We start from the raw sequence: 25311 nt of genomic DNA, 5'->3' as shown, positions 1-25311 counted from the left end.
CTGAATTGCTATGGGTCCACAGCACTACTGCCAGTGCTGCTCATTTTCCAACTTACAGCCACTGTACCTTCTTGTCCTCCTGATCTATTTAGTGCTATAATAAACTGAAATTTGACAAGCCTAGGAGTTTGAGTTACATCATATTTCTGTACACTTTAAGCAATAGAGACAGGTATGCAGGGTCAAAGAAAAGTAACTTCTCTACCTGTATTGTCTCATATTTTTCATGAAGTACTCATTAAATCCCACAGAACACACAAACAGCATTTACTGCTTAATTTGTTGTATATGATTGAGAAAAATATTATAAATGAGACTGGGAGGTTAATAAATAACGAAAGCCATTAACACAGGGTCCTATTACAATTAAATTTGTATTATAAGATCTACTTTTCTTTAATAGATTCTGCTGGGTTTTTTTGTGTCTTTATTTTTTTTTTTTTTTTACAAGTTATGGAAGCAAAAGCACAAAGTGAATGAAATATATTCTTACACTGTCAGGGGTACATAGAAACCCTCTAGATACAGAGAAACCCATATAGAAACCCATCACATCCTCTATGGGAAGATCCTATCACTTCTATGACAGCCTGTTCCTGCCTAGCTACACTTTAATGAGAATAGTTGTGACTTTGTCTATAATTTTCTCTCTAAACTGCTGGTTATACATAAGCTGTTAATGAATATATATTGTGTATGATGATTGGGTGTTCACATACGTGAGCATTCTGTGTGACTATGCTATTATGGAAAAAAGAAAGGGAGACCAAGTGGACCAAGTGGATATGTGGATCTTAAGAAAAGAAGTAAGAAAAGTGATGTGTGCAGCATACCCATCTGTTTGAATGTCACACCAAATTCCAGTTATCCTCTCAATAAATATAAAAATGAGCTGATCTTTCACTCCTAGCTCGAGATCAGACAGCAGCTATAGCCCCGTGTGGGAAAGACTCTATGTTTTGAAGTGCTAATGCCTTACATCATTACTCCACCACATGACTGGTTTTATTGCTGTAGCTCTGAATTTGCAACAATATGCTCTCTGTCTTTTTCAGAGGCTGTTTGGCTCTCAGTCTCCATGCCTATCACTGATAAGTACACATCATTAAGTAATTAAAGAAACTTCTTTTTGTGAACAAATATTGTGTCTCCCACAGCCTTAGAATCTGTTAACCATCTTTTTTAAGGATTGTAGTACATGAGTTGTCTCACAATAACAATAATCACATGGCATAATTGCCTGTTAAGGACCTGCATTCGGAGACAAGAAATGAGATGTACAGACAAAATTACCAATAACACTACATTTCAAATGTGCAGCTTCTTTCTGACTCCTGAATAAAAAAATGTTTTAAAAATCACTGCTGGTGTGTCTATATTGTGCCCAGAGTGCCCCCTGCTGTAGGAGAAATGGGTTAACAACCCATAATTAGATAGTATTCTACAGGAAGCTTCATATTAACAGCCAAAAAGAAAATATAAAGAGGGTCACAGCATTTTTCACATATCCTTCAGTTCTCTTCGATGGGTTTCACTCTGCTGAATCAACAGGAACACTCTGTCTCCTGGATGCATTATGGCCCATCCTTGAGTTAACCTGTCCTTCCTTGCACCCATGGAGTCTTTCATGTGGAACAAAGGTTCGACAGAGATTTTTGTGTGCTTGTTGCATACCCCTTTCTCAGCCCTCTCAATTCTTCCTTCAACTTGCTGAACGAGATGATAAATTCATGGATGCACTCCAGAAGATCTGCTAGAGCAGAACCCCCCATTGGTTTAGGGCATCTCATTTACACATTCAACCAGGTTGGAGTAACTCCAATAAAAACAAAGCCAATACAGCAAACAGTCACAGGTTCAATCCCCTCCTGAAAGCCCCAGACAAGGCTATGGCCCAGTGGCCAGTCAGCTGTCTAGAACTCTCTATAAAACCTAACCTGATGGATCTCTTATCCTGAGCAATGATCTACCACAGGCAGCTGGTGGACTCATAATAAAGCTGTTTGTGCAGCATTGTGTGGTGTGCATGTAAATTTGCTCACATGCTATTCAATGCACTACATCTTCATTTTGGTTCATCTGCACTGGCAGCACTAAATTACTGGCAAATGATTGCTCTGACTTGTGCATTTTCCCCCCAATGTATATTCATGATAGGATGCTGTAGATATAGTGAGGGATCATGGGAATGTGATTGGGATCTTATATGCCAGTATAAGTATTTATTCTTTCACAAACCCTGTGCTGCTGGATGAATGGGGTTATTGAGCTGAGAGTTAAATCACGATTGCAGTGATTAATCATGACCGCAGATACACAGCTAAGTGCTAAGTATGAACACAGGTCAGCAGAGCAAAAGGGCCTGCCTCTCTGGTGTATTTAATGCAAGCCGTGCAAGCAGCCTGTATTGTATGCTTCATCAAGGAATTGGCATGGTCGCTGCGATAATATTGACCCTCTTAACACCCTGCATGGATGGTCAGTCAACCATAGTGCTGAATTAGGTACAGCCTGCTGCTGTGAACAGACCGCATTCTGAGATGTTGCCACTGTAGCCTTCATGCTTTCTCATTTCCTGCAGTCACTGATGTTTCTGATCGATTTTATGTCTTTTTTTATTACAAATATACATTTTATAGTAAATAATGTGATTGTAAAACATACACCTGTTTTAGTATCTCAAACAGTTTTTATGGGAGTATTCACTCATAAACTTTATAAGCATTTCAGAGAGGGGGAAATAGAGAGGTGCTGTGGACAGGGGGTGTTTAGGAGAGAGAGGAGGAATGGCTCATATTTATGAAGAGCTCAGTTCACTAGCCAAGTATACAAGCAAACGCTGTTGTGAAATTCCAGTCCTTTGCATTCTACACTGCATGAGCTTTTGTATACAGGAAAAAATAATATACTGATGAAGCAGCTGGGTCCTTTTTTGCCAGAGCAGAACAAACAAGACAGATTAAATCATATAGTGTTCCACAAATTCCAAAAATGCATAAAATGTCAGTGAGTGTCAGCTGTGTCAACAGCCCTCTGGCACACTTTCGCTGTCTATGTCACAAATTCCCCAATGTGGAATTAACACCTAGTGTTTATATAAGTGCAGCTGGACACAAATGAGCATTAATCATAGATCATAATTAAACTTGGGAATTTTGCTGTCTGTAGAGCCAAATGTCTCCATGACATTTATTTATGGAAATCCAAAGGGCGCACCATCATAGTGGTTCTGGTTACTATTGAGTTTGGCCCTTTCCAGTAGTACCACTTGACCCCATTGTAGCGCATCACACTGGAGATTCCAGTGTGGTAGATGCCGTTTAAGTTGGATGGCCCACAGGCTTCAAACCACCATCCTGCAATAACAAAATATCAAGAATTAGAAGCTGTCCAAACCAAAGTATGACCAGACCAGACCAAAAACTCAACACTCAATAGTGCAAAACCCTTGACCCCTGAGTTACAGCAGGTTGTGTCACAGTAAAGCAATTTATGGCAATGCAATGGTTTTTGCAATTTACGTAATTTACGAAGTTTATTTGAGACTAAGGAGACTGAAAAGTGAGGAGTTATATGTGCAGAGCTTTACCTCCTGAGGCCATCTGGGCACACTTGCAGCTGCAGCGGTCATTATCCTGATCCTTTGTGCTAAACATGGTGCCCGAGCGGGTTAGGCTGCTGGTGCGACCTGCTGTACCACTGAAACCTTCAGCATGGATGCTGGAGAAAAAAGAGTGCAGGTAATAAAAATCTAGTGGGAAGCCTTCCCAGAAGAATGGAGGCTGTTATAACAGCAAAGGAGGGACTAAATCTAGAATGGGATGTTCAAAAGCACATATGAATGTGATAGTCAGATGTCCACAAAATTTTGTCCATACTACATGTGTTCAAAATGTAGAGGTTTTGTGAAACTCTGCCCTCCCATCCTTGAGTTTGTAAAGTTTAAACAGAGATATAATAGATTAAATTAGTGTGCATTCAAGTCTGTTGTTGTAAACGACTTCTATTATCTATAATCTCCTGTTTACAACAACTCACAAGGTGTGATTGCACACATTTGGTATTGAAAGTGCCAAAAATGGACCACACAGCACGAGTCTACAGGCAAGCGTTTTGGCTTAGAGACAACCTCACACAACAGGTCACATGTCTGGCTGTTTCCATATGAACACAACATATTACAGACAGTGCCAGCATTCACAGCATGCAAATAAAACTTACACATACGGAAAAGGAAACCAAACATTGTGGAATTTGGCAATAGACCCCCTATCTCCCTCCCAGGTTGTTTAGGCAGTGTGAACCACACACAATGATTTCCAACATGCCCGGATTTAATAAAGTATACCACTTTCCAAGCCTCATTCCCTGCACTAGGAACTCATTTTATTTCATTTCTTAGATTTATTTTTTCTGTTTCTTTTTCATGTGAAATAATCATTTCCATAGGCAATATCTGATGTGTTATCTGTAACACAAAGGTGAGATTTGTTTGACTTGGCAGTCAGAATGCATGAAGGCAATTTGCCTGAGTTGTTTCCAGGCCTGCCCTTGAATCAGTAGACTAAAAGTATCTGTTGATAGAGAAAGCAGCCAAAAGCAAACAGTGGCAGTTTTTCCTGCACTGTGTTTTGTCTGATGTACACTTGATTGATGGCAGAGGATATATATAATTTGGGACGGTACTGTGGGGCAGTAGGAAGCATTGCAGTCTCACGGCTCCAGGGACCCCAGTTTGATCCAGAACCCGGGTTACTGTCTGTGTGCAGTTTCGCATGTTCTCCCTGTGTCTGCATGAGTTTACTCCAGGATACCTGGTTTCCTCCCACCTCCCAAAATCATGCAGTTAAGTGGATTGTTGATGCTAAATTGCCCTTAGGTGTGAACATGTGTGTTTATGATGCACTGTGATGAACTGGCATCTCGTTCCAGAGGGTATTCCCACCTCATTCCCATTGTTCCCATAAGAGACTCCAGATCCACCACAACCCTGACCAGGATAAGGAGGTTTTAAAGTATAATGGACTCAATGTATGTATTGTCCTTATTACACACAACATAAAGAGCCCTGAATGTAGCCTATAGTCTCTTGGGGAAAATGCTGTGCATTACGATTTATGAAATGTATGAAAATTATAAGGACACAAAATGATTAAATTCACAATGTTGATAGCCTGAAGTTTAAAGATGTACATATTAAACAAAATATTAATCCAGTATAAACAGAATGAGTTTGGAATTTAATTCTGGCCAGCTTTAGTACATCATGGTTGTCCATTAATATTGTGAGCACAGACAAGTATTTCAGTACCTATATTTCTTTTCCTCTCCATCGATGTAGAAATGGTCATACTGAGAGTAGGCCTGGTTTCCCTCTACGTCTTTGAGTTGGACCTGCAGAGTGTAGTCTCGGGATGTGGTGAGCAGGTGGATGACATCATTTCCTAACCAATGTTCTCCTGAGGGGTCCCCAAATCCCTGCATATTGCATAAACTGTGAGTATCCTCTTACACTGCTATATATCTGAAGACATCTGCTGGGGCTATAAGGGTGCATTTCCATGTACCTTTATAAAGTAGCAATACATGGTTTCTGTCTGGCTAAGCCAGCTAGTGAAACAACATTTGTTCAATGTTATTTAAACATTACACAGTCTAGCACCTCAGGTCATATGTTATCAGCCATCTAGCAGACCTCCCTAATTCCACGGCCAAATATTTATCATTCACTTGTAAAAACATTTTCTTGAATAACAAATGAAAAGCAAGTGCGATGAAAACTGATTTGCAGTCTGTTGTGAGTTCCCCTATTAGCTGTGATCATTTCTCCTATGAACTGAGCAAGATGCATTACTTTCAGGGCCTCATTTCAATGCCTAATAATGGCTTTAAACTGAGGCTTAAACTTACAGATTGAGCATTATTATACTGTAGGTAAAAATCATTGGATTTAATTTCAGAATGGTATCATTAAGTCAGAGGATAATTTCCTGTGTATATCCTTATATTTCAGGTACAAGTCATTTGCTTTAACCTCAATTATGCTTTAATTCCTGGGTACTGATTTTTGTCCTGCAGTGAATTCTGAATATCAATTTGCCTTCTTGAGTATACTAGAGGATGTTAGGGATGTTAACGATGGAAATTACTTCATAAATAAGTGTTCACTTTCATGTTTGAAGAAAAGCAAGAGACAATAGAACATGGTTTTAAAAAAATCCCTAAAAAAAGAGGTCAACAGGCGACAAGCCTGGACTGGTTCATACCCTAATCTATATGTCTATGAGACCTGCACTGATGGTCACAAAAATACACAAAAACCCCACTGTAATTCTATGTCTTATTTTTGCACACGCATTATAGTCACAAAAATAGGACCTCATCTGTGTTCTTTGTCATATTTGTCACAACAGATTTTACACCGATCATTTATTCAGGAAACACTTTACTCTTATCCATATAGAAAGAGACACTCACCGTTTTATAATCTTTCCAGTTACGGTGGAAGTCCACTGAACCGTTAAAGCGATGCTGAAGAACAGTCCAACCTCCTCCTCTAGTCTCCATGTCACAGAACACCTAGTGACGCCAAACCACACAAATCATTGTTCATGGCATAAAAATACTTTCTAATTATTATTTATATACAGTGGTTTAACTTCAGAATGATATTACAGATTGTTGTCACAATCGCTTCAAAGTTTCGGAGCTGGGATCCTTGTTTAAGAGATAAGTGTAAGATCAGTTGTCTTTTGAAGGTTAGGGTGTTCTACTGAGAATCCACTAAGGTTATGCTTAATATGAACTGCATGTTGGGATGTAAATATAGTAATAGACAGATTGCATTATCATAACACCACAATCATCACCACTACTACTACTGAATAATAATAATAATAATAATAATAATAATAATAATAATAATACATCTTAATGTATTGAAAATAAGCTTAAGGGAGCAATTTTGATCATTAGAGCAGTAGAAGGCAATGTGTATCTGTTGATGAAATAAACTGATGTTTCTGCAACCATAGCTCATCCTAAAATCCTGAGGGGTGAAAAACAATGCTGGCAGTATTCCACAGGAATCTTTTAAAGTAGAAGAATAGGGAAAGAGCAAAAGTGTTTGCTGTACAGTTTAGATATACTTTTTTTCTTGAAATTGGTTAATCCCTATACAAGCTTTCTTACAACAGTATTTCATGGAATCAAGTTTCTTCTCATGAAGAGTTTTTGGTCTGTTCACAAACCACAGAAAAATTAGATTCTTGCACAGAGGTGAACTTAAATGAACTTTGTCCTGGAAAAAAAACACCTTGTTTTGAAAATATTCCAACAATTTTGCCATTTATGAAACAAAAGGCATTAATCCCATGTCGCAATAGGAGTTTGAAAGAAAAACCTGCAGTTTCTCTGGCCCTTCAAACTCCAGACCTGATTAGTGTATGAAATTTTGTTTCTCCCTCTCCTCCTTTACATTATACTTATTACATTTATGGCTTATCCAGAGCGACTTACAGAAGTGCTCTGTAGTCTCCATTAAAATATATATCCTCATGTTAGTACAAATTGTCATTATTAGTGCAAATTTAGTGAAGAGGTAGATTTTCAGTCTTTGTTTGAAGCCAGTTCTCAATTGCATATCTTCCTAGTACCTTGAGGGATGGTGGATCAAGTCGAGTCCTGCTAGAAGCTTGAAAGGAATATGGTGCAGTTGATAAGTGCCTTCGTCTAGGTGTGGGCAATTTTTGGCTTTCTAGACAAGCATCAAGGTTTTAAATCCAATGCTGGCAGCTACTGGAAGCCGGTAGAGGGAACATAGCAATGGGGTAGTGTGCAAGAACTTGGAGAGATTGGAGTTGGTGGTTGGCGTGTTTTCCATGCTATCCATGATGAGATATCCACCATACATGGTGAGATCCATGCAGAAACATAAGTGTCTCAGGGAAGAAAGGAAAAGACGAGTTGACTGCCATCCCCCACTAAGAGCTCGGGTATATAGGGGCAGTAGAATAGGATCACATGATGTGTCTGTACCTCCAGGTAAGAAACAAACCATTACAAACAAGCCATGTGCTACTAATTCCAAGGTTCATGAGAATACCGTATTCTAATAGGAGAGTATTGTTACTGACTGTGCTGAAGGTTGCTGAGTGGTCAAGGTGGATGAGGACCAATGGTAGTTTGGCTGATGTAGTGGCATTAAGCATCTCAGCCACAAGAGCCGTTTCTTTGGCCAGAGTAGCTAGGATCTTCGAGTTCGTTGTGGGTATGAAAGAAGGACAGCTCATTGGATACAGCACATTCAAGAATTTTAGAAGGAAAGGAAGAAAGTGATACCAGTCAGTAGCTGCTGATGTTTAAGGTGTCTAGTGTGGGATTTTTCAAGATTTGAATAACTCTTGGTAACCCAGTTAGTATGTGACCAGATGTGATGCAGTTGTTTACTGTGGATCAAGTGATGAAGGGAGGAGATGTTGCAAGATGGTCTTGAGCATTGTGGAAGGGATGGAATCCAGAAGGCAGGTAGCATATGATTGGTGATGTTTCCACCTTACCTTTGTAGAAAGAAGTCTTAGCAGCAGTCATTTTGGAGGAGAACTCCAACAAAATAGAACATAATGAGAGCATCAAGTTGTGATTTCCTCCACTTTCTGTCAGCTTCTCTTAATTATCTCTGATAGTTGCATAGCACAAAGGTTATGTTTTGGGGTGAATAATGTTAAGAGCTCAGTCAAATACTGGGGAGCCAGTCCATGCAGAGCTTTATATGTAAGCATGAGAATTTTAAAATCAACTCAAAACCTGATAGATAGCCAATGTAAGGATTCCCAAATGGGGTAGTGTGATCACTTGTCCTTGCCCTAGTCAGGATTCTAGCTGCTGAGTTTGAACATATTGTAATTTGTTTAGTGTGGATTCATTTACCCCAGCAAGAAGTGCATTAGAGTAATCAGTGCATGAGCAAACAAAAGTATTAATCAGTTTTTCAGCCACAGTGAAAGATAACATCAAATATAACTCCTAGATTTTTCACTTTCATTTGAAACTCCAAAACAGAACCATCAACTGATAGAGTTAAAGAACCCGCTTTAGAGAGCAGATAAGGAGAGCCAAGAAGGAAGACTTCAGTCTTATTACTGTTCAGACAGAGAAAATTATGAGATATCCATGATTTATCTCAGAGATACAAGTTAGGGAGAGAACTGCCACATTTTGACCCTTTGAGTGGATATAAACTTGTGTGTCATCTGCATAAAAAGGATAATTTAAACCAAGAGATTTTAAAAGCTGACCAAGCGAAAAAAATACAAATGCTAAAAAGTAAAGGGGCCAAAATTGAACCTTGGGGGACACCAAAGCAGACAGGACTAATGTTAGACCTACAACCGCCCATGGAGGTAAACTGCTCGTAAGCAGTTAGATAGGCTCTAAACCAGCTTAAGGCAGTCTTGGTGACACTAAAGACAGTTTCAAATCTTGAGAAAAGATTATGATCAACAGTATCAAAAGCAGCACTGAGATCAACCAAAAGAAGAATAGAAAGCAAGCCAAAATCGGAAGCTACTAACAAATCATTACTGACTTTAACCAGAGCAGTTTCTGTAACTTAAAAAAACCAGACTGAAAAGACTCAAAAAGATTGTTAACAGTAAGGTGTTTATGTAATTGAGAAACAACGACATGCTCCAGAATTTTTGCAAGGAAAGCGAGATTAGATTTTATTATTCAAATTGTCCAAAACCATATTCCGATTTTTTGGGACTGGTGTAAGAGCAGCAATTTTAAATGCTGCTGGCACAACACCAGTACACAAGGAATCATTTATTATGCTAAGAATAACTGGACACAAGGAATCAAATCAAGATTTAAGCAAGCTAGTAGGAAGAAGATTGAGTATGCTAGTGGTAACTTTCATACATGACACCTCTTTACTAAGTAAAGGTTTACAAATATTATCAATCTTATAGTACAGTCAACCTTAAGTAGTCTATTTATATTTAAAAAGATGTCTAGGACTGCTTTGATTATCAAGAATAATTTGAGAAAAATAAGATGTTTTAGTAAGATGTGTTTGTCAAGTTAGTAATGTGACCAGGGACAGAGGAGGTTGCTGGGGGAAGAAAACTGCAAGGAGGTCAAGAGTGAAGGATACAAAGTGATGACCTGAAAGTTGGAGCCAAGTAACATGTCCTCCCTTGTGGCCGATGGGCAGTCAAAGGAAAGGTCAAAAGAGGGCAAGAGAGAGGAGGAAGGAGGACTAGAGCTTGTTTGAAGGGAGGCTCCAAGGAGAAGGAGTAAGGTTCCATCAGAAGGGAAGAGACTAATGAGGATGCCCATCTCTTCTATGAAGTTTCCTAGGGGTCTAGGTAGCCAATAGGTAACAACAATATAAAGATTAATGGGAGAGGTAACAATAACAGCTTGGAATTCAGGTGATGAAATGTTAATATTAGACCATGCAAGATGTGTGGAGCTCCATTTCTGTGATAGAAGCTAGCCTGTGCCACTGCCCTTGCCATTTTCTCATTGAGCATAGAGTAAGCATAGGCAAAGTACAAAACAGCTGGTGTCATTTAATTCTGAGTGATCAAAGTTTCTTTCAGTGCCAAAAGGTGGAGAGAATGAAGGGGAGATAAAGTTGAGATAAAGTCCCTGCCCCAGATCCCACCTACCACCACTGTTTCAGAGAGAGACAACAGTAGAGGGTAGATGACGTTCCTGGTAGTACAGCGTCTGCATTGAGAAGGATGCATAAAGAGTCTATGAGGACAGATATTAGAGTAAGCCACATGTTGAAGGAAGGAAACAATAGCTGGAGGTAAAGAGAAAAAAGGTAAAAGAAGAGTGGAGGTGATGCAGAAGTCCAGTCTGGAGTGAAGCAAAGATAGTTTATGCAGGGTTAAGATTGAAATAGTAATGTGTGATACTGGTGCAGCTCTACTTCACCTTTAAACCTCTAGTTGTTTAATTTCACTGTGTACTAACTCCCTGTATATGGTTGAAATGACAGTAAAGCCACTTGACTTGACTAATGCCCTATACTGTATATACCCTCAATCAGTAGCAGCTGGTGGTTATTAATATAGGAGAAACACAACTTTCTTTTACGGGAAATATCTTTTATAGATCCAAGATAGAAAAACTCAAAACAAACATGTAAGTACACGTCTCCTGTTTACGTTCCTCTATTTGCTTATTTGACTATAAAATGTAATCATTTTTATTCTCTACATTAAGAAAAAATCATAAGAAAAAATGTTAAAATATCATGTACTGTATGTTACTGGAAGCAACTAAAAATCGTTGTGGATAATCAGTCAAGCCCACAGTCAGGAGACACTGAAAGTAGTTCAAAGTCCGATTAAACAGCACCCAGATCAGCTCCAGCTGCTAGGAGACTGGTTATACTTTTACCCATGGGAATACACTGTATCTGGATCTTATTTAACATTTTCCAGCACAAATTGAATAAGCCTTAACAGGACAGAGCAATAGTTGTCAGGCCAGGGGTAAAGGGCTTTTTTCTCCCATAAAACTGGAATCCATCGCATTATCATTCCTGGGAGTGGTCAGTATATCCAAACAATGGCCCTGGTCTTTGAGCATGCATTTTCAAATGCTAAAACTCTTACCATGTGTTAAGATGTTTAATAAGTACAAAGTTGTTTAATGTTTATTTTAATATGACAAAATGTTCCAGCCCACTGATGTTTAAGAGATTTATTTTCAGTGTTCCTTATTCAATTACTGTTGGGATCACAGGATTAATCAATTCCATCTGAGGTATGACTTAGCTCCTTTAGATCATTTATAGCTCCTCTGCTCAGCATGTTTTCAACAGTTCCATTTGCTTCGGTAAGCATGTTTTTAGCAGGATGAATAAAAAAATAAAGAATAGAAAAGCAATATAGAGCTGTTTAATGAAAGAAACCACCCATTTTGTTGTTATAGGGAAGACTGCATCGCTTAAAAGGGTGGTGAATCTGCATCTATTAATTCAAGTTGCAAAGCTGCTTTAGTCCCAAATTTGGCAAGAGACTACAAAACCTAGGCCAAACACCTGGCTTCTGTATGGACAGGAACAGGGGAGAGAGTGCATATGAGAAAAGTCTATGAATAACTAACATTTTCCCATGTTTTTTTCTCTAAACCACATCCAAAAAGCATCCAAAAATGCAATTTGCCTAAAAACACCGATAGTAAAGATAAACCAAGTGTGAAAGAGAATAGCTGGATTCAGAAGGCTTCCTATATTGAAAATCAGAATCAACTACACTAGAGGCCATATGTAACACTTGTCCAACTTCTTATTTTAGCATGACATTTTCATTCCACCTTTAGAACAACAGAACTCTAAATTATATTGAAACAGTTTGTCCTGGCAAGATTCAGTGTAGTAGCTGAAAGCAAGAAAATAATTTATATATCAACATTGTGGTGAGACTACTCCGAATTCTGGCTCTGACGGTTCCTCAACCTCGGTTACATCAATGGAATTCAGTTCTTCTTTTTTTAATCCAGGTTGCTTAGTCATTGCTTTTGTTTGTACATGCTTGGGATGTTTTCTGATGAATTTAGTTATTTGTATTTCCCACAATATAAACAAACTAGTAGCATGATTAAATCAACTGCAGCCCTGACCAGGCAGGTACTAAGGATTCTGTCAGTGCTTTGCACAGCTGTTACAACTGCAATTATCTGTTCATTCCAAATAATGTATAAGATCACTACCACAAATTTGTTTGACTTAGTTACTTACTTACAACACAACTCCTTAATTAATGCTTGCATACTAACTAACTTAGCAGTAAGTAATCAAGCGTTACCATAGTAGCTCTTCAATTATTAATCACTCTAATAAACTACTATGTTGACCTACAGGCAATTTTAGTAATGAATACAAACTCATCATGACTTCTTATCCAATTTTGAACCACTGTGTTATCTACATGTGTTATCCTTATTTTGTCATTATAGAAGTATTAATTACTGATACATTAAATTACTGTGATAAAATATTGTTTTGTGGCTCGTCAGTTAGTGATTAAGTACTTACTAACTTAGTAAAATTAATCAGGTATTTCCATATCAGTTCTCCATCAATTACTCCTGAATAATATACTGATAAAACTGTTATGGCATGCAATTGTGGATACTAGTTACCACTGATTTAATAGTAAGGGTAATACTGATCACCTGTGGGGGCACAAGTAATAATAAGTAACATTAACACATCCATAATTAATGCTTTTGTAATGACAAAGTAAAAACAGTGTATGACACTAATGCATTTTGTCAGCATAGTAATTTAACATTAATTACTAAATTACACATTAGTCAACATAGTAGTTTATTATAGTGATTAGTAATTATTGAATAAATACTATGACATGACTACTACTGCTAACAATACTGCTGTTAGTAAGTATTTAAGCATTAATTTAAATTGTAAAGTGTTGCCACTTCATTTTTGGCTTGCGTAAGTACACAAGTGTTGACAGATGTAATAGGATTTTTCTAAATGTACCTTCCATATAATTGATGTAACCTACTTGTGATATATAATTATGACACAGCCAAAAACAAAGCTGTAATTTGTTACACTTTAAACTTTCAAAAGGCATAAAATAAATGGAAAGTTTTCGTGGAGCTCCCAGGATAAATATGATCCAAAACTGAAGCTGATTTCCATATGTGGTTACATAAGATGAACAAGCACGAGTGTACTTCATCTATATCAGTACATACAGTACATCTGCAGTGGTTACATTAGAATCTTAGAAACACAGTATAAAGTGTGACCTTTTATTTCACTCATACAACTATACCTTTTTTTTTTAGCTCAATAGCTGTTCAATATTACCTTAACTGTCTGTGTGCTGTTGGCGAGATGAATGTTGTATATTCCATTCTCTGTTATTCCACACTTGTATATGTCGGCACAATCTCTGAAAATCACTGTCTTCGCCTTAGACAGGCTGGTAATATCTGGCAGGGCAGAAGGTGTGCATAAGGCATTAAGTATATGTATGTGAGGTTTTTTTTCTGTCCTGTACTAAAATAGCATGTTGAGCAATGTTACAACTTCCCGTAATTTGTTGTTGAGTAAAAGCATCATTCTCTCATCCCGAAACAAGGCATTCTGGCCAACGGTTGTGTTTCCCAGAAACACACACTGATGCTTTCCAGACAGCCGCATACATGCTGATTAGAGTTTGGCACTAACCGTTGCACTGGGCGATCATGGCCAGTAGCTGCTGCAGTGTCTCTGAGAGAGTAGCTTGCTGGTGCTGGAGCAGTGTGCTGTTGCGGGTGGAGCTCGCCAGCTGTCTCTCAAGCACAGTGACCAGGCGACTCTGCCTGTCCAGAAGCTCCTGCAGCTGCTGCTTTTCCTGCTGGATAGCCTGCAGCTCCTGGCTGTGTCTGGCCTCCAAGGCTGTGAACCGCTGCTCCAGGTAGCTGTTGTGGAGAAAAAGCATCACAATTTGATATTGTCCTGTGAAGTTTTCTGTGTTTATAAAACCTACAAATCTATTATACCATCGTTGACCCACTATTCTACTCTACCAGGCCCACTATTCTACTCTACCAGGCTAACATGGCAGTCACCTTTTTTCTTAAATATAAATAAAGCAGGTATTATAATGTATATTTTGCCTTGTTACATTTAGATCAAAATAGATATAAATATCTTAGATATTAATATGATATTCAAAAAAAATGTCGTGTTTACTAGATGTTGCCTGCAAGTGTATTTAGTATTCATTTTCGCAAATCCTGCCACAAAAAACACAACTAAACCTCTGGTTGTTCAACATCTTAGACCAACTTGGCCAGCTTGTAAGTGTTAGCACATACAAACAATTTTTGATGTATTAATTGCTGGAAAATACATTCAAGATGCTTGGGTGGATGCCAGACAGTACTAGAATCAGGGGAGGTATTCAGATTGTGTCATTCAAAAGGCACAATCTACCATCAACCAATCCTGCCATATTAATAACATTAACAGGCATCAAAAATAAAATCCTTACGACAGTTTCACTGAAAATGATTAAACTAACAGTAATAGGGGAAATGGGCATTTTACCTTATAAAACCAGGTCTACCTTTCTTTTTCTCCTGCAGTAAACCTCCAGTACTTTATTTGCTGTCATGTTGATATCCCTACGCACAGAGTGTAGCTAGCTGCCTAGTAGCTTTCAACCAGAATATTGGTTAATCTTGTTTGTCTCCATAGCAGCTGGTCGCCAATAAAATGTGATTAGACTAAGGGATGCATTCGTTTGACATATAAATTAAATATGGAGTAATCATAGTGATGACTTTGAACATCTTTGAACAGCACAATTACTGTGCAAAACAGTGTTATTTCACACATATAATAATCCCCTGCACTGTATGTGTTAACAATCCACAATAAAATATTTCAGGGAGGTCCAAACCCTCAAACCCTCTGTATGCTATGCTCTATCATAAACTATAGAAGCTTGATCAAGTTGGTGTTTTAATAGAGTAATAATTGTTAGGTTAAAATAAGGGTCAGAAGGATCAAGCAAATTAACGATTAATGATTAATAATTAACAATTAATGATTCTTTGTACACATTTCTATCCACCCTTCCTCTAACTCAAATTTAAATAAATAAATTCTTGTAAAAGGGCTAATCTTTTGAGTAGCTGATGAAACTAAACATTCCTAAAACACCTGGCAAGTCCATGCTTTCACAGATGGTGCTGGTAACTGGCTTTCTCCATCAAACCCGAAGGCAACACTGACAGAGTGTGAGTTTGCATCTCAATGTGCTCCAAATGAGGGCAATAAATCCTACAGGCCTGCTCTTTATGACTCTTATTAATGACTTTATGGCAGTTACACATTGAAACAATCCAACCACATGGATTGAAAAAGCCACTTCAGGCATTTTAGAAGACATAATTCCCTAAATCCCCTCACTACTCACTGTGCTCGTACTTCCAGAGGGCCTCATGCTTTACATATATTTACATTATGTGGAATACTTAATTTTATAAGGTCCAGTGATCAGATAGATTGATTGATAGTTTTACAATTTGTAAGTTGTGTAACATAAGAATTTACATACCATTACCATGTCTACCATACAATGCTACGCCCATGATGACCTCCATATCTGCTTCAGAAAAAAGAAGTGCAGATGTGCAACAGGTGGTGTGTGAGTGGGTGGTGAGTCGTGTTTCCCTAGGCCAGTTTTGTTCAGAAGCTGGAATGCTAAACAACTGGGGGAAAAAAAGTCAAAACAAACATCTCACTTACACCAGTAGAGGCCTGTCCTTAATCCTTTGACCCCCTCAGAATGGGCTTCCTCTGGCTGTGACCTGACCAGCATGAAGACTCTGACACTCTTCACTCACAGCTCATTCCTGACACTTTACCACCCACTAAGGTATAGCTACGATATGCTAATGTATCTGCATTGGAAAAGAGCATCTTCCTCACCAGCACAGGGAATGCTCAGTGAGGAGATCCCTCAGGCCCCTGGACATCTTACCTGTTTTTGTCATTTAGGCGGGACACCTCCTGGGTCTGCTGCAGGAGTTGCTTCTCCAGTCGCTTGGTGGAGAGAGAGTACTCCAACAGCTGAATCTCCAGTCGACTTGTTTGGTTCAGTACCTGCAAATGTGGCCAGACTGTGGTTAATATGCAACAAGCCCAAGTTCCATTTTTTTTACTTCATATATAAGGGTGCAAATATTTCTCAGGGCAAGGTTTATAGTTTAAAAGGAAACCTTTGGCAACACAGATGCAGAATAAACATTTTTTTTTTATGTTGTTCATATACGTCTTAAAAATTAGATTCTAAGCAATTTTTGAAAATGGTACTGAATTTTAAATTATATAATGCATGTTTTCCAGTTTACTTGTGCTTTTGTTTTTGGTTTGTTTAAGTGTAATATATTGAATGTTTAAGATTCAAAGAGCGTTTATTTATTACCTCTATTTGCTGTCTTTTCAGGAGTTCATGTTTCACCCCAAGTGATCACTTCGCCATGTGTATAATTCCAACTTGTTCTATTTTTACAGCTACACTAATATAATAAACATATGTCATGACAATCTGTTAAATATTTTTTCAGGTTGCACTACAATGTTGAATGGATGGCTGACAAAGGGAGGGAAACTAAAAAAACAAAGTACAAAACACAATGTGAAATTTATCTTTGACAGAACAAACAGTGGATCTGTTTTGTTAGGGTGTTTTTACAGTGTTTTTTCAGTCATCTAATCAAATTTGGCTTTTGCATTCAGTCTTACCCTCGCTGCAAAGATAGTGAATCATTAATTAAAATAGTGGGAAACACATAGAGCGATGAATGTTAAAATGACATCCATTTGCTACCTAAGCGATATCACACGAGCAAGAGTGCTATATCAGCATGGCTGTGATTCGGCCATAAAATACACACACTGACTACAGCCTGTAGTAAGTTTCGGCAATGGTTTCAGTGAAAGAAAAAAAGACTATAGCTAGAATTGGAATTTTATGTAGCAAACACAGATAAGCAGAGTGATACAAACACTAAAATGTACTGTACAAGTGCTGTTAAATATCAGGACTCTTAGAACAATTCATGTCCAATTAAATTAGTGGACCAGAACTAACTATTGTATAAGTAATGAATAAAGCACGTGGTGTGTAATTATAGGAAAATAATCAATGAAAGAGTTGTGTGATGTGGCCTGACATGAAGAGGAGTTACAGTTTACCTCCCCAAAGCTGATTATGTCCCACAGCATAACCCAAACTGTTTTATTCCTCTTATACCACAGCAATTTGTCAATGATTACAATATTTAATTATTAATGAACTACACATCATACTTTTAACTGTTATTAACAATCATTCCCTCATTAGTCTCTCTTTTCTCTCTCTTGAAATTAGCAAGAAAAAAGCAAAGCTTGTCATGTAACCAAGAACCCAGAGATCTCTATCCTGAAGACCTTCCTGTGGTTGAAAACTTACTGACCATTACAAAACACTGACACTGGAGACTCCTTCCATAACTGTTAAATATACATCTCCTTACAGAAAGCTTCACTTTATAGATATAGAAACTATAATTTATTAGAATGAGCACATTAATATACTTGTGATTTGCTTTGCAACTGTCACTATTGTCAGATCTCCTGTTAATAAAATTAATCAACACCTTCTGAACAATCAGATTTGAGAACAGCTCTTTGGTATAATTGTGATTAAATGTATTGCTTTTGTTTGAACCAAATTTGTTCTAATCAGTATATTGACAACTTTCTCAGCAAATATCAGTAAAGTACACATAGAAACTGACACTTAATACAAGCATTTTATATGGTTTCACTAGATTTTGTCTGTCCCATTTTATGAGTCACCTGAGTCTCCACGTTTGTAAGTTTCCTTGTGTGTTCTGCTGACTGGCTGAGAAGATTGGTTCCTATCTCCAGCATGGTGGCTGTCTGTGTGTTAATGACATTCCTCTGCATCTCCACCATCTCTGAACGCATGTTCTCCTGGATGTAACTCTCCAGCTGTGAGCATGACAGAGGACACATCGGTTAGGTCAGACCACCATCTGAGTCCAAATATGCATCTGTTTTTCTCCCAGACTGAACTATCCATTACAACAGGATAAGGAAAAGACTTTTCAACATGTAGCAGTGAAATAAAGCATGCACACTGATATAAAAAAAAATCTTCAAATGTTCTACAAAACTTGGCACCCATTTGATTATCCTAAAATTGTTTTGTTTTTTTCGTGGAAGCTTGTTTATGATCCTCCTTTTTGATTCTCAGTAACAGCATTATATAATCTTTTGAAGAATGATTTTAAGGATTTGAAGATATCTGAAGCCACAGAAAGCTATTATGCATATTTCAGTGAAGAGAATTAAACACCAAACTTGGCTCCCTTACAGACAAATGGATATCATACATTTCCTTATCCATCTGCACTGTCTCCTTCTGTATCCAAAAAGATATGCATAAATGATCACTAAAGTACTGAAGGAAGTCCTGGATGCAATCACAACTTTTTATTTAGTTTATTCTTTGCTGTCACTGAATATTTTTCTGTATAATGTTATTATACACTAGGGATGTAAGCCGCAAACTTATATGCAGACTGATATTCAGACTTATAGCTTTTCAGAGGAATAACATATGGCAGACAAATTGACTCAGACTTCCACAGTACCATGCAATGTTAACCACATCCTGGTGCTTTACTTTAATATTTTCCCAGTGAAGCAGTTTTTCCAGAGTTTTAGCAGTGTAAGTTAGTAAACTGCTCTAGTGAATGGGACATATACAGTACACTATATGGCCAAAAATATGAGCATAACTGACCATCACACCCATATGTGGGCCTTCCCCAAACTGTTACCACAAAGTCTGAAGCACACAATTAAATAAAATGTCTTTGTATGCTATAGTTTTAAGAATTCCCTTCACTGGAACTAAGAGGCCCAAATCCGTTCCAGCATGACAGTGCCCCTGTGCACAATGCGAGGTCCATGACGACATGGTTTGTCAAAGCTGGAGTGGAAGAAATTGAGTGGACTGCACAGAGCCCTGACCTCAACCCCACTGAACACATTTGGGATGAACTGGAATGTTAACTGTGCCCCACGCCTCCTCGACTGACATCAGTGCCTGACCTCGCTAATGCTCTTGTGGCTGAATAGACAAATCTCCACATCATGCTCCAAAATCTAGTGGAAAGCCTTCCCAGAAGAGTGGAGGTTATTATAACACCAAAGAGCATATAGGGGTGTGATTGGTCAGGCGTCCACAAAATTTTGGCAGTGTAGCTCAATATATATGCTTTTTTTCTTAATTAAATGAGGAACTCATTCTCTTACAGAAAATTCACATGAACTTCACATTTTAATGATCTCTAGATTCAGATGTGAATTTTTACACACTTCACATGTTATGTTTGACACATTTTTTATATGAAGTTTGAAAATAAAAATGCATGCCTTATACTGCATAGTGCATGCATTTTTATTTTCAGATGTGATTTATACATGATTCATTTATTTTCATAGGTTCATTTTTCCATATGTAGGGCATATGGTTTTATTTTTCACATGTGGTTTCTCACACAGTTGATTTAATTTTCACATGGTCATTTTTCATAGATAGGTGAAAAGGGTATTCACATGTGGTGTCAATTTTTCAGATGTGATTTATTTTTTTCACACCATAATGTATATGATTCCACTACCTGTCCTAGTCTGAGTCTATTTGAATAATAATATTTTGGATTATTTTGCAGCTCATCAAGCAAGTCATGATGAAACTAACTTGGTGAAAAATGAGATAAACTTTATTTAAAAAAAAAAAACAATATGAATGAATAGTATATGAATGTCATAAAGCAGTTATGGCACTGAGTTGTCTCCTGACTCCTTTATAAGGATAATAGTCCTGTAGGAAGCATTGCATCTTGGCAGAATTAAACTGACAGAGATAGAGACTGGCATAGAAAGCTTACACTGGATTAAATAGCAGCCTAGAACATCAGACAGCTGAAATGTCACATGATAATTACTGGCTGCCTTTCATACATTATAGGAAACTCATTCAAAACATCATAATAGCGAAGACACATTTAGTAAAGTGGCAGGCTGTTGGTTCCTCTACTATTGGCACAATCATGTTAAATTGCTGACAGTCTAATAACTACCATGAAAATTTTGTTTTTTTTTTATTATTTTAATTTCCTGCAATGAGTTGTTGATGTGTCAGCAGAAGAATTTGTATTATGTAATGTCAGCAAGTGTTTGAAAATAGTTTTGTGCATGCAAAAGTAGAGTATGTGTATATATCTCATTTCCCTATAAGAGCATTTGTCTAATGGGGAGCATAATGGTCATGTTTGGAAGCCATTCCTTAGAAGAAAACATGGCTTTGTTAAATGATTCCTGTCTGACCATATCATCAACCATAGTGATGAACAAGAGAAGGCATGGATGCTTGACTTTAAAAGAAGGAAATGGAAACTAAACTAAAAAGAAGTGAGTTTGCATGTGGATCTGTGAATTGAATCTTCTTAATATTACTAGTTTAAATATGTGTTTATTTTAATCCCCTGTAGATAATCCTGAGGCTGAATGGGTGGAATGGGTGGATGGAAACAGATAAACAATTGGGAGTTTGCAAAAAAAAAAAAGTTTTCTGCCTATAACTACCTTACACATCTCGACTTGTTTAATAATAAGAAATGTTCTTATTCATTTTTTTAACACTGCCTGTGCTATCTTCCTGATCATGTTAGGTAATAATGAGATAACTCCATTTTGATTTAAATTTTAAACTTTATTTGTGGTTGAGATAGGGTCCCTGGATGACTAATGGTTAGGCCTTGACACTCTCACCACCACAGCCTGGGTTCGATTCTTGGCCAGGGGAACAACCCCAGCCACTGGGGTTGTACATGACAGTGCACTCACAGTGTCGGTTCCAAGCCTGGATAAAATTGGGGAGGGTTGCGTCAGGAAGGGCATCCAGCGTGGGAAAAAAAAAAAGAAAAAGAAAAAACTGTGCCAAAACAAATATAGGAACCAATGATCCGCTGTGGCGACCCCTAACGGGAGCAGCCGAAAGAAGAGCATTTGAGATACATGCAAAAGAGAAACACATTTCAGTTCAGGAAACTCTGTAGTTGAAAATGTCAACATTTCACAACATGAAGAGTTTTCCCAGGCAGCCACACAAGTATACACTCTAACTTATCACCACACATAGCCCAGAGGAAGAAAAGATCAAACAAGATTTAACCAAGAAAAAAAAGAAAAAAATAAACCTCAGTTTCTTCTATTACTCCTTTGGGACTGCGTAACAAAAATGTATGGCTTGTCCGAATGTGTTGAGTTTTCAGTGCACCCCAGAGGGCTGCATAATCAAGTGAGATAATAATGGATGTGAAATGGATAAGTAATTTGAAGTGTGACCTTTAGCTAAAACCTCAGTAAGAATAATGCCTCTGCAAAACAAAAAGCATGATTGTACATTAAAAAAAGCCCTGTGCACCCCACTATAAAAAAGCTCATGAGTCAACACTGCTCGAGTTCAGTGCTTTTTATACAGCAAGCAGAAAATGCTAACAATAGTTTACAGTAATAATAGCTTGTCTTGAAGGCATGCAATTTCCGATATTGCCCTACTTTCCCTTTCAACTTTGTCTTTACTGTGCCAATTAAAATCTTTTCAGAAAAAAGGAAAAGCAGACCTTACGCATACTCAGACATGGTGGATGTGTGCATAGTTTGACCCCCTTGTCATGCTCAGGCATTCAAGTGTTCTCGCTTGTGTGTACACAGCACTAAACCTCTGCCCTCCTCATGTGTTTATAGCGAAGCCTCAGAAAAGAGCCAAAGTTTCCACCACGGCACACTCCAAGTGTCATACAAACAGCAGGCCAATTCCCAGCTGGGATGCCTCAAAGACAAAGGGCCACCCCGACATACTACAGTGTGTAGATATGTTATGAAATTACCCAGGGGTGGAAAAGTGCAGAGAAAATGTACTTAATAAAAAGGCACTGTGTCAAAATCTTACTGAATTAAAGCTAGAAGTATGGAGCCAAAAATGTACTTGAGAGAATTTAAAAAGTATCTAGATTTATGGCACAGCATTGTCAAATTCACAAATCTGATTGGTCAGAAGGTGTGCGTTATTTTTGTTTCAGCTGTAACATAAATGATAGGTTAATATTAATGCACTTATTCTAATGTTATTGTTTCTATAGTAACAGCTCATACACAGGGACTTGTTTCGTGGACGAGCCACATAATCTAAGATTAAAAATAAACAGATTTTTTTTTTAAAAATGTGTTGCTGTTTAACAAACAAAAAAATGTATCATCGTTGATGTGGCGACATTTTTGTTAGGAGATTTATTTAACATTTATGGAAGGAATCTGGGCTGTTTTGGCGTTTGTAACAGTCACTGTGTTTTGCACAAGTTTCCCATCACAGGAAAGTCTTCAGGACAGAGAAGTTTACACTTTCTGGTCTCTAAGTAAAATGGCAAGCTACATTTGGAGAGAGAGAGAGAGAGAGAGAGAGAGAAAGAGAGAGAGAGAGAAAGAGAGAGAAAGAACGAAATGCTTGTGAGAGAACAATGTTTATCGCGGCTATAAGTCATAACAGGAACTACCTTGTCCATCAGACATTCAACAACATTAAATCTCAGCTATAAAGCCTTAAAATGTGTGACGTGTTGTTCAATAATAAATGAAACATTGTAATCGTTTGCAAATCGCTGGAGTCTATGCAGAATAACACACTCCAGACCACTTGAATTCAGTAACGACACTCTGCTTCATGTCGTGCCATATCACACCACCCCAGCCCCAGCATGGACTTCTTTTTTTTAGCGTGGTGTGTCGTGTTATTCTTTACTCCGTACATACTCAAGTATTCAAAAATAAAGTAAAAAACTAAACATTTTTAACTGATTAAAAGAGTTAACCTCAATATCATCATGCCTGATCCTGAATATCTAGATCACTAAGCAAACTCTTGCTGCTTAGCTGGTTAGCTAATGTTTAATAATTGGAATTGAATGCTAGTGCACATTAGCAATGAAACCAAAACAACTTAATAACTAATTTAACAAGCTAATCTACAAAACTTAACTAGCTAGCTAATTAAAAGATATAAATTATGTAAAGTTAACTTAATTCAACATGCTCTTTAGCTATGATGGCAACTATTAAAGTCTGATGTTTGATTTTTATGTGTGAGGCATATCCTGTATGACTCCATCAAAAGACATCTTAGAAGGAAAAAAATAGTAAAGTATAAACATACAATAGTGTCCAAAATAGTACTTAAGCACAGTAATGAAGTACAATTAGAATTTCCACCCCTGGAATTAAAATGACATATGAGGGATTTATATATGAATAAGTGAAAAAAAAAGTTTTTATTCAAAACCGTAATAAAATCAGAGACATAAACAAATTCAAATGCATGGTTAGGCTCAAAAGGGATCTGGTTTGAGACAAAGTTTGACTTTTTGTATAGTGTCCTTACAGCTTACCTAAACTAATCTCCCTGGTGCACATCATCATTAGTCATGTTTACTGTGGAATGAGAGACAGAAAAATGGATGCAAGGGGGTTACTCTGAAGTTAGGAACTGAGAAATGCAATGGCTTAAATCCTTGCCTTTGCTTACAAGCCAAACATGAATTTGAGAATCAAAGCTTCCTAGTGGACCATTTCAGATACAATATGATCAGCTTGCTAAGGTTGTGCATTCAAAAAAAACCTTCTATAAACTTTAACAATATTTGGGCAGCTATTATCAGAGAATCTTAGAATTTTGATGTGAGCTGGGGAATGAATACATTTTAAGAGAACAAAGTGAGTTGCTTCTCACCTTCTGCAGCCACAGTGTGTTGTTCTCAGTGGCACTCTCCAGGCTTTCAAGCTTTTTCTCAGTCTGGGCTGCGTTGGGGGGCAAGGGCGAATCTCTCTGCAGGGAATTGCTCACCCGGAAGTTTCCAGATGATGGGCACTGCTCCACCTCTGGCAGGATGAATGTGTAGCTACAGGGGCCATGCTGCACCTGGTGCTGCCTCCTCTCTGTGCCAATTGCTACAGCTACCACTACAGCCAGGTAGCCCAGACTCAGCAGCCAGCCCATCCCTGGACACGGATGGACAAAAGCAAAAAAAGAAAAGAGCTCTGTCCTGCAAACAGCAAGTGAGGTTGTCGTAAAATGATGTCTTTCCCTCCTTCAGATTCGGCTAGAGCCTTTTCCTTTTTCAGTGTCTTCTCTCTTTTCTTTCTTCCGTGGCTGATACGATGCTCCAGGGAAAGCTCTTTTTATGACATTACACAGAAAAAAACTCTACAGTTGCATTAACAGCAGCATAGATAGGACAGATTGTTTCCTATTTCTGATCCAGTCAGTGCTGTAGATGGCTCGATACAGGAAACATGCTGCAAACACTCTCCGTGTTTATTTACTCTTGGAATTGGTTTCAGCCCCCCCTTTTTGTCGAAGCTGCTCTTGTGAGAATGCCTTAGGAGATGATTTCTGGACTCAAGGGCTTTTGAACAGAGTGCCAGAGCTCTCGAAGTAGCAGTCTACCTTAACGTCCCCTCTCTTGACACACAATCATTCAACTTCCCTCCATCACCTACTCTTTCTGGTTCTCTCTTCTTCTCCCTTTCTCAGGAGTTGGCGGTGGAAGCCACAAAAATGCACCAGGCACCCACCACAATAGCCTAAGCAGAGAACATTCTCTTCTCATTAAACCTCCTCC

The 25311-nt window shown here is 38.0% G+C and overlaps 1 protein-coding gene across 1 annotated transcript; it reads right to left on the bottom strand.

The window, feature by feature from the left end:
* Positions 1–208: 208 nt before the first annotated feature.
* angpt2b (angiopoietin 2b) lies at positions 209–25311 on the bottom strand. Its single transcript, XM_026929421.3, has 9 exons — positions 24420–25311; positions 18398–18553; positions 16536–16657; positions 14231–14463; positions 13868–13992; positions 6478–6579; positions 5312–5478; positions 3590–3720; positions 209–3356 (listed from the first exon to the last, which is right to left on the bottom strand). Exons 1-9 carry the CDS (start codon positions 24684–24686, stop codon positions 3190–3192), a joined length of 1470 nt encoding a protein of 489 aa, XP_026785222.1. The 5' UTR covers positions 24687–25311; the 3' UTR covers positions 209–3189.

This window comes from Pangasianodon hypophthalmus, chromosome 23, assembly GCF_027358585.1.
Source record: "Pangasianodon hypophthalmus isolate fPanHyp1 chromosome 23, fPanHyp1.pri, whole genome shotgun sequence".
NCBI classification, from domain to species: Eukaryota; Metazoa; Chordata; class Actinopteri; order Siluriformes; family Pangasiidae; genus Pangasianodon; species Pangasianodon hypophthalmus.
This window is presented reverse-complemented; position numbering and strand designations above follow the sequence as displayed.

Coding starts and splice junctions, on each gene's coding strand:
- angpt2b (XM_026929421.3), bottom strand. CDS start 24,686: ATGGGCTGGCTGCTGAGTCTGGGCTACCTGGCTGTAGTGGTAGCTGTA. Junction 18,554..24,419: donor ACACACTGTGGCTGCAGAAG/GTGAGAAGCAAC, acceptor TCATGCTCACAG/CTGGAGAGTTACATCCAGGA. Junction 3,721..5,311: donor GGAGAGGAAAAGAAATATAG/GTACTGAAATAC, acceptor TTTTTTCTCCAG/CATCCATGCTGAAGGTTTCA.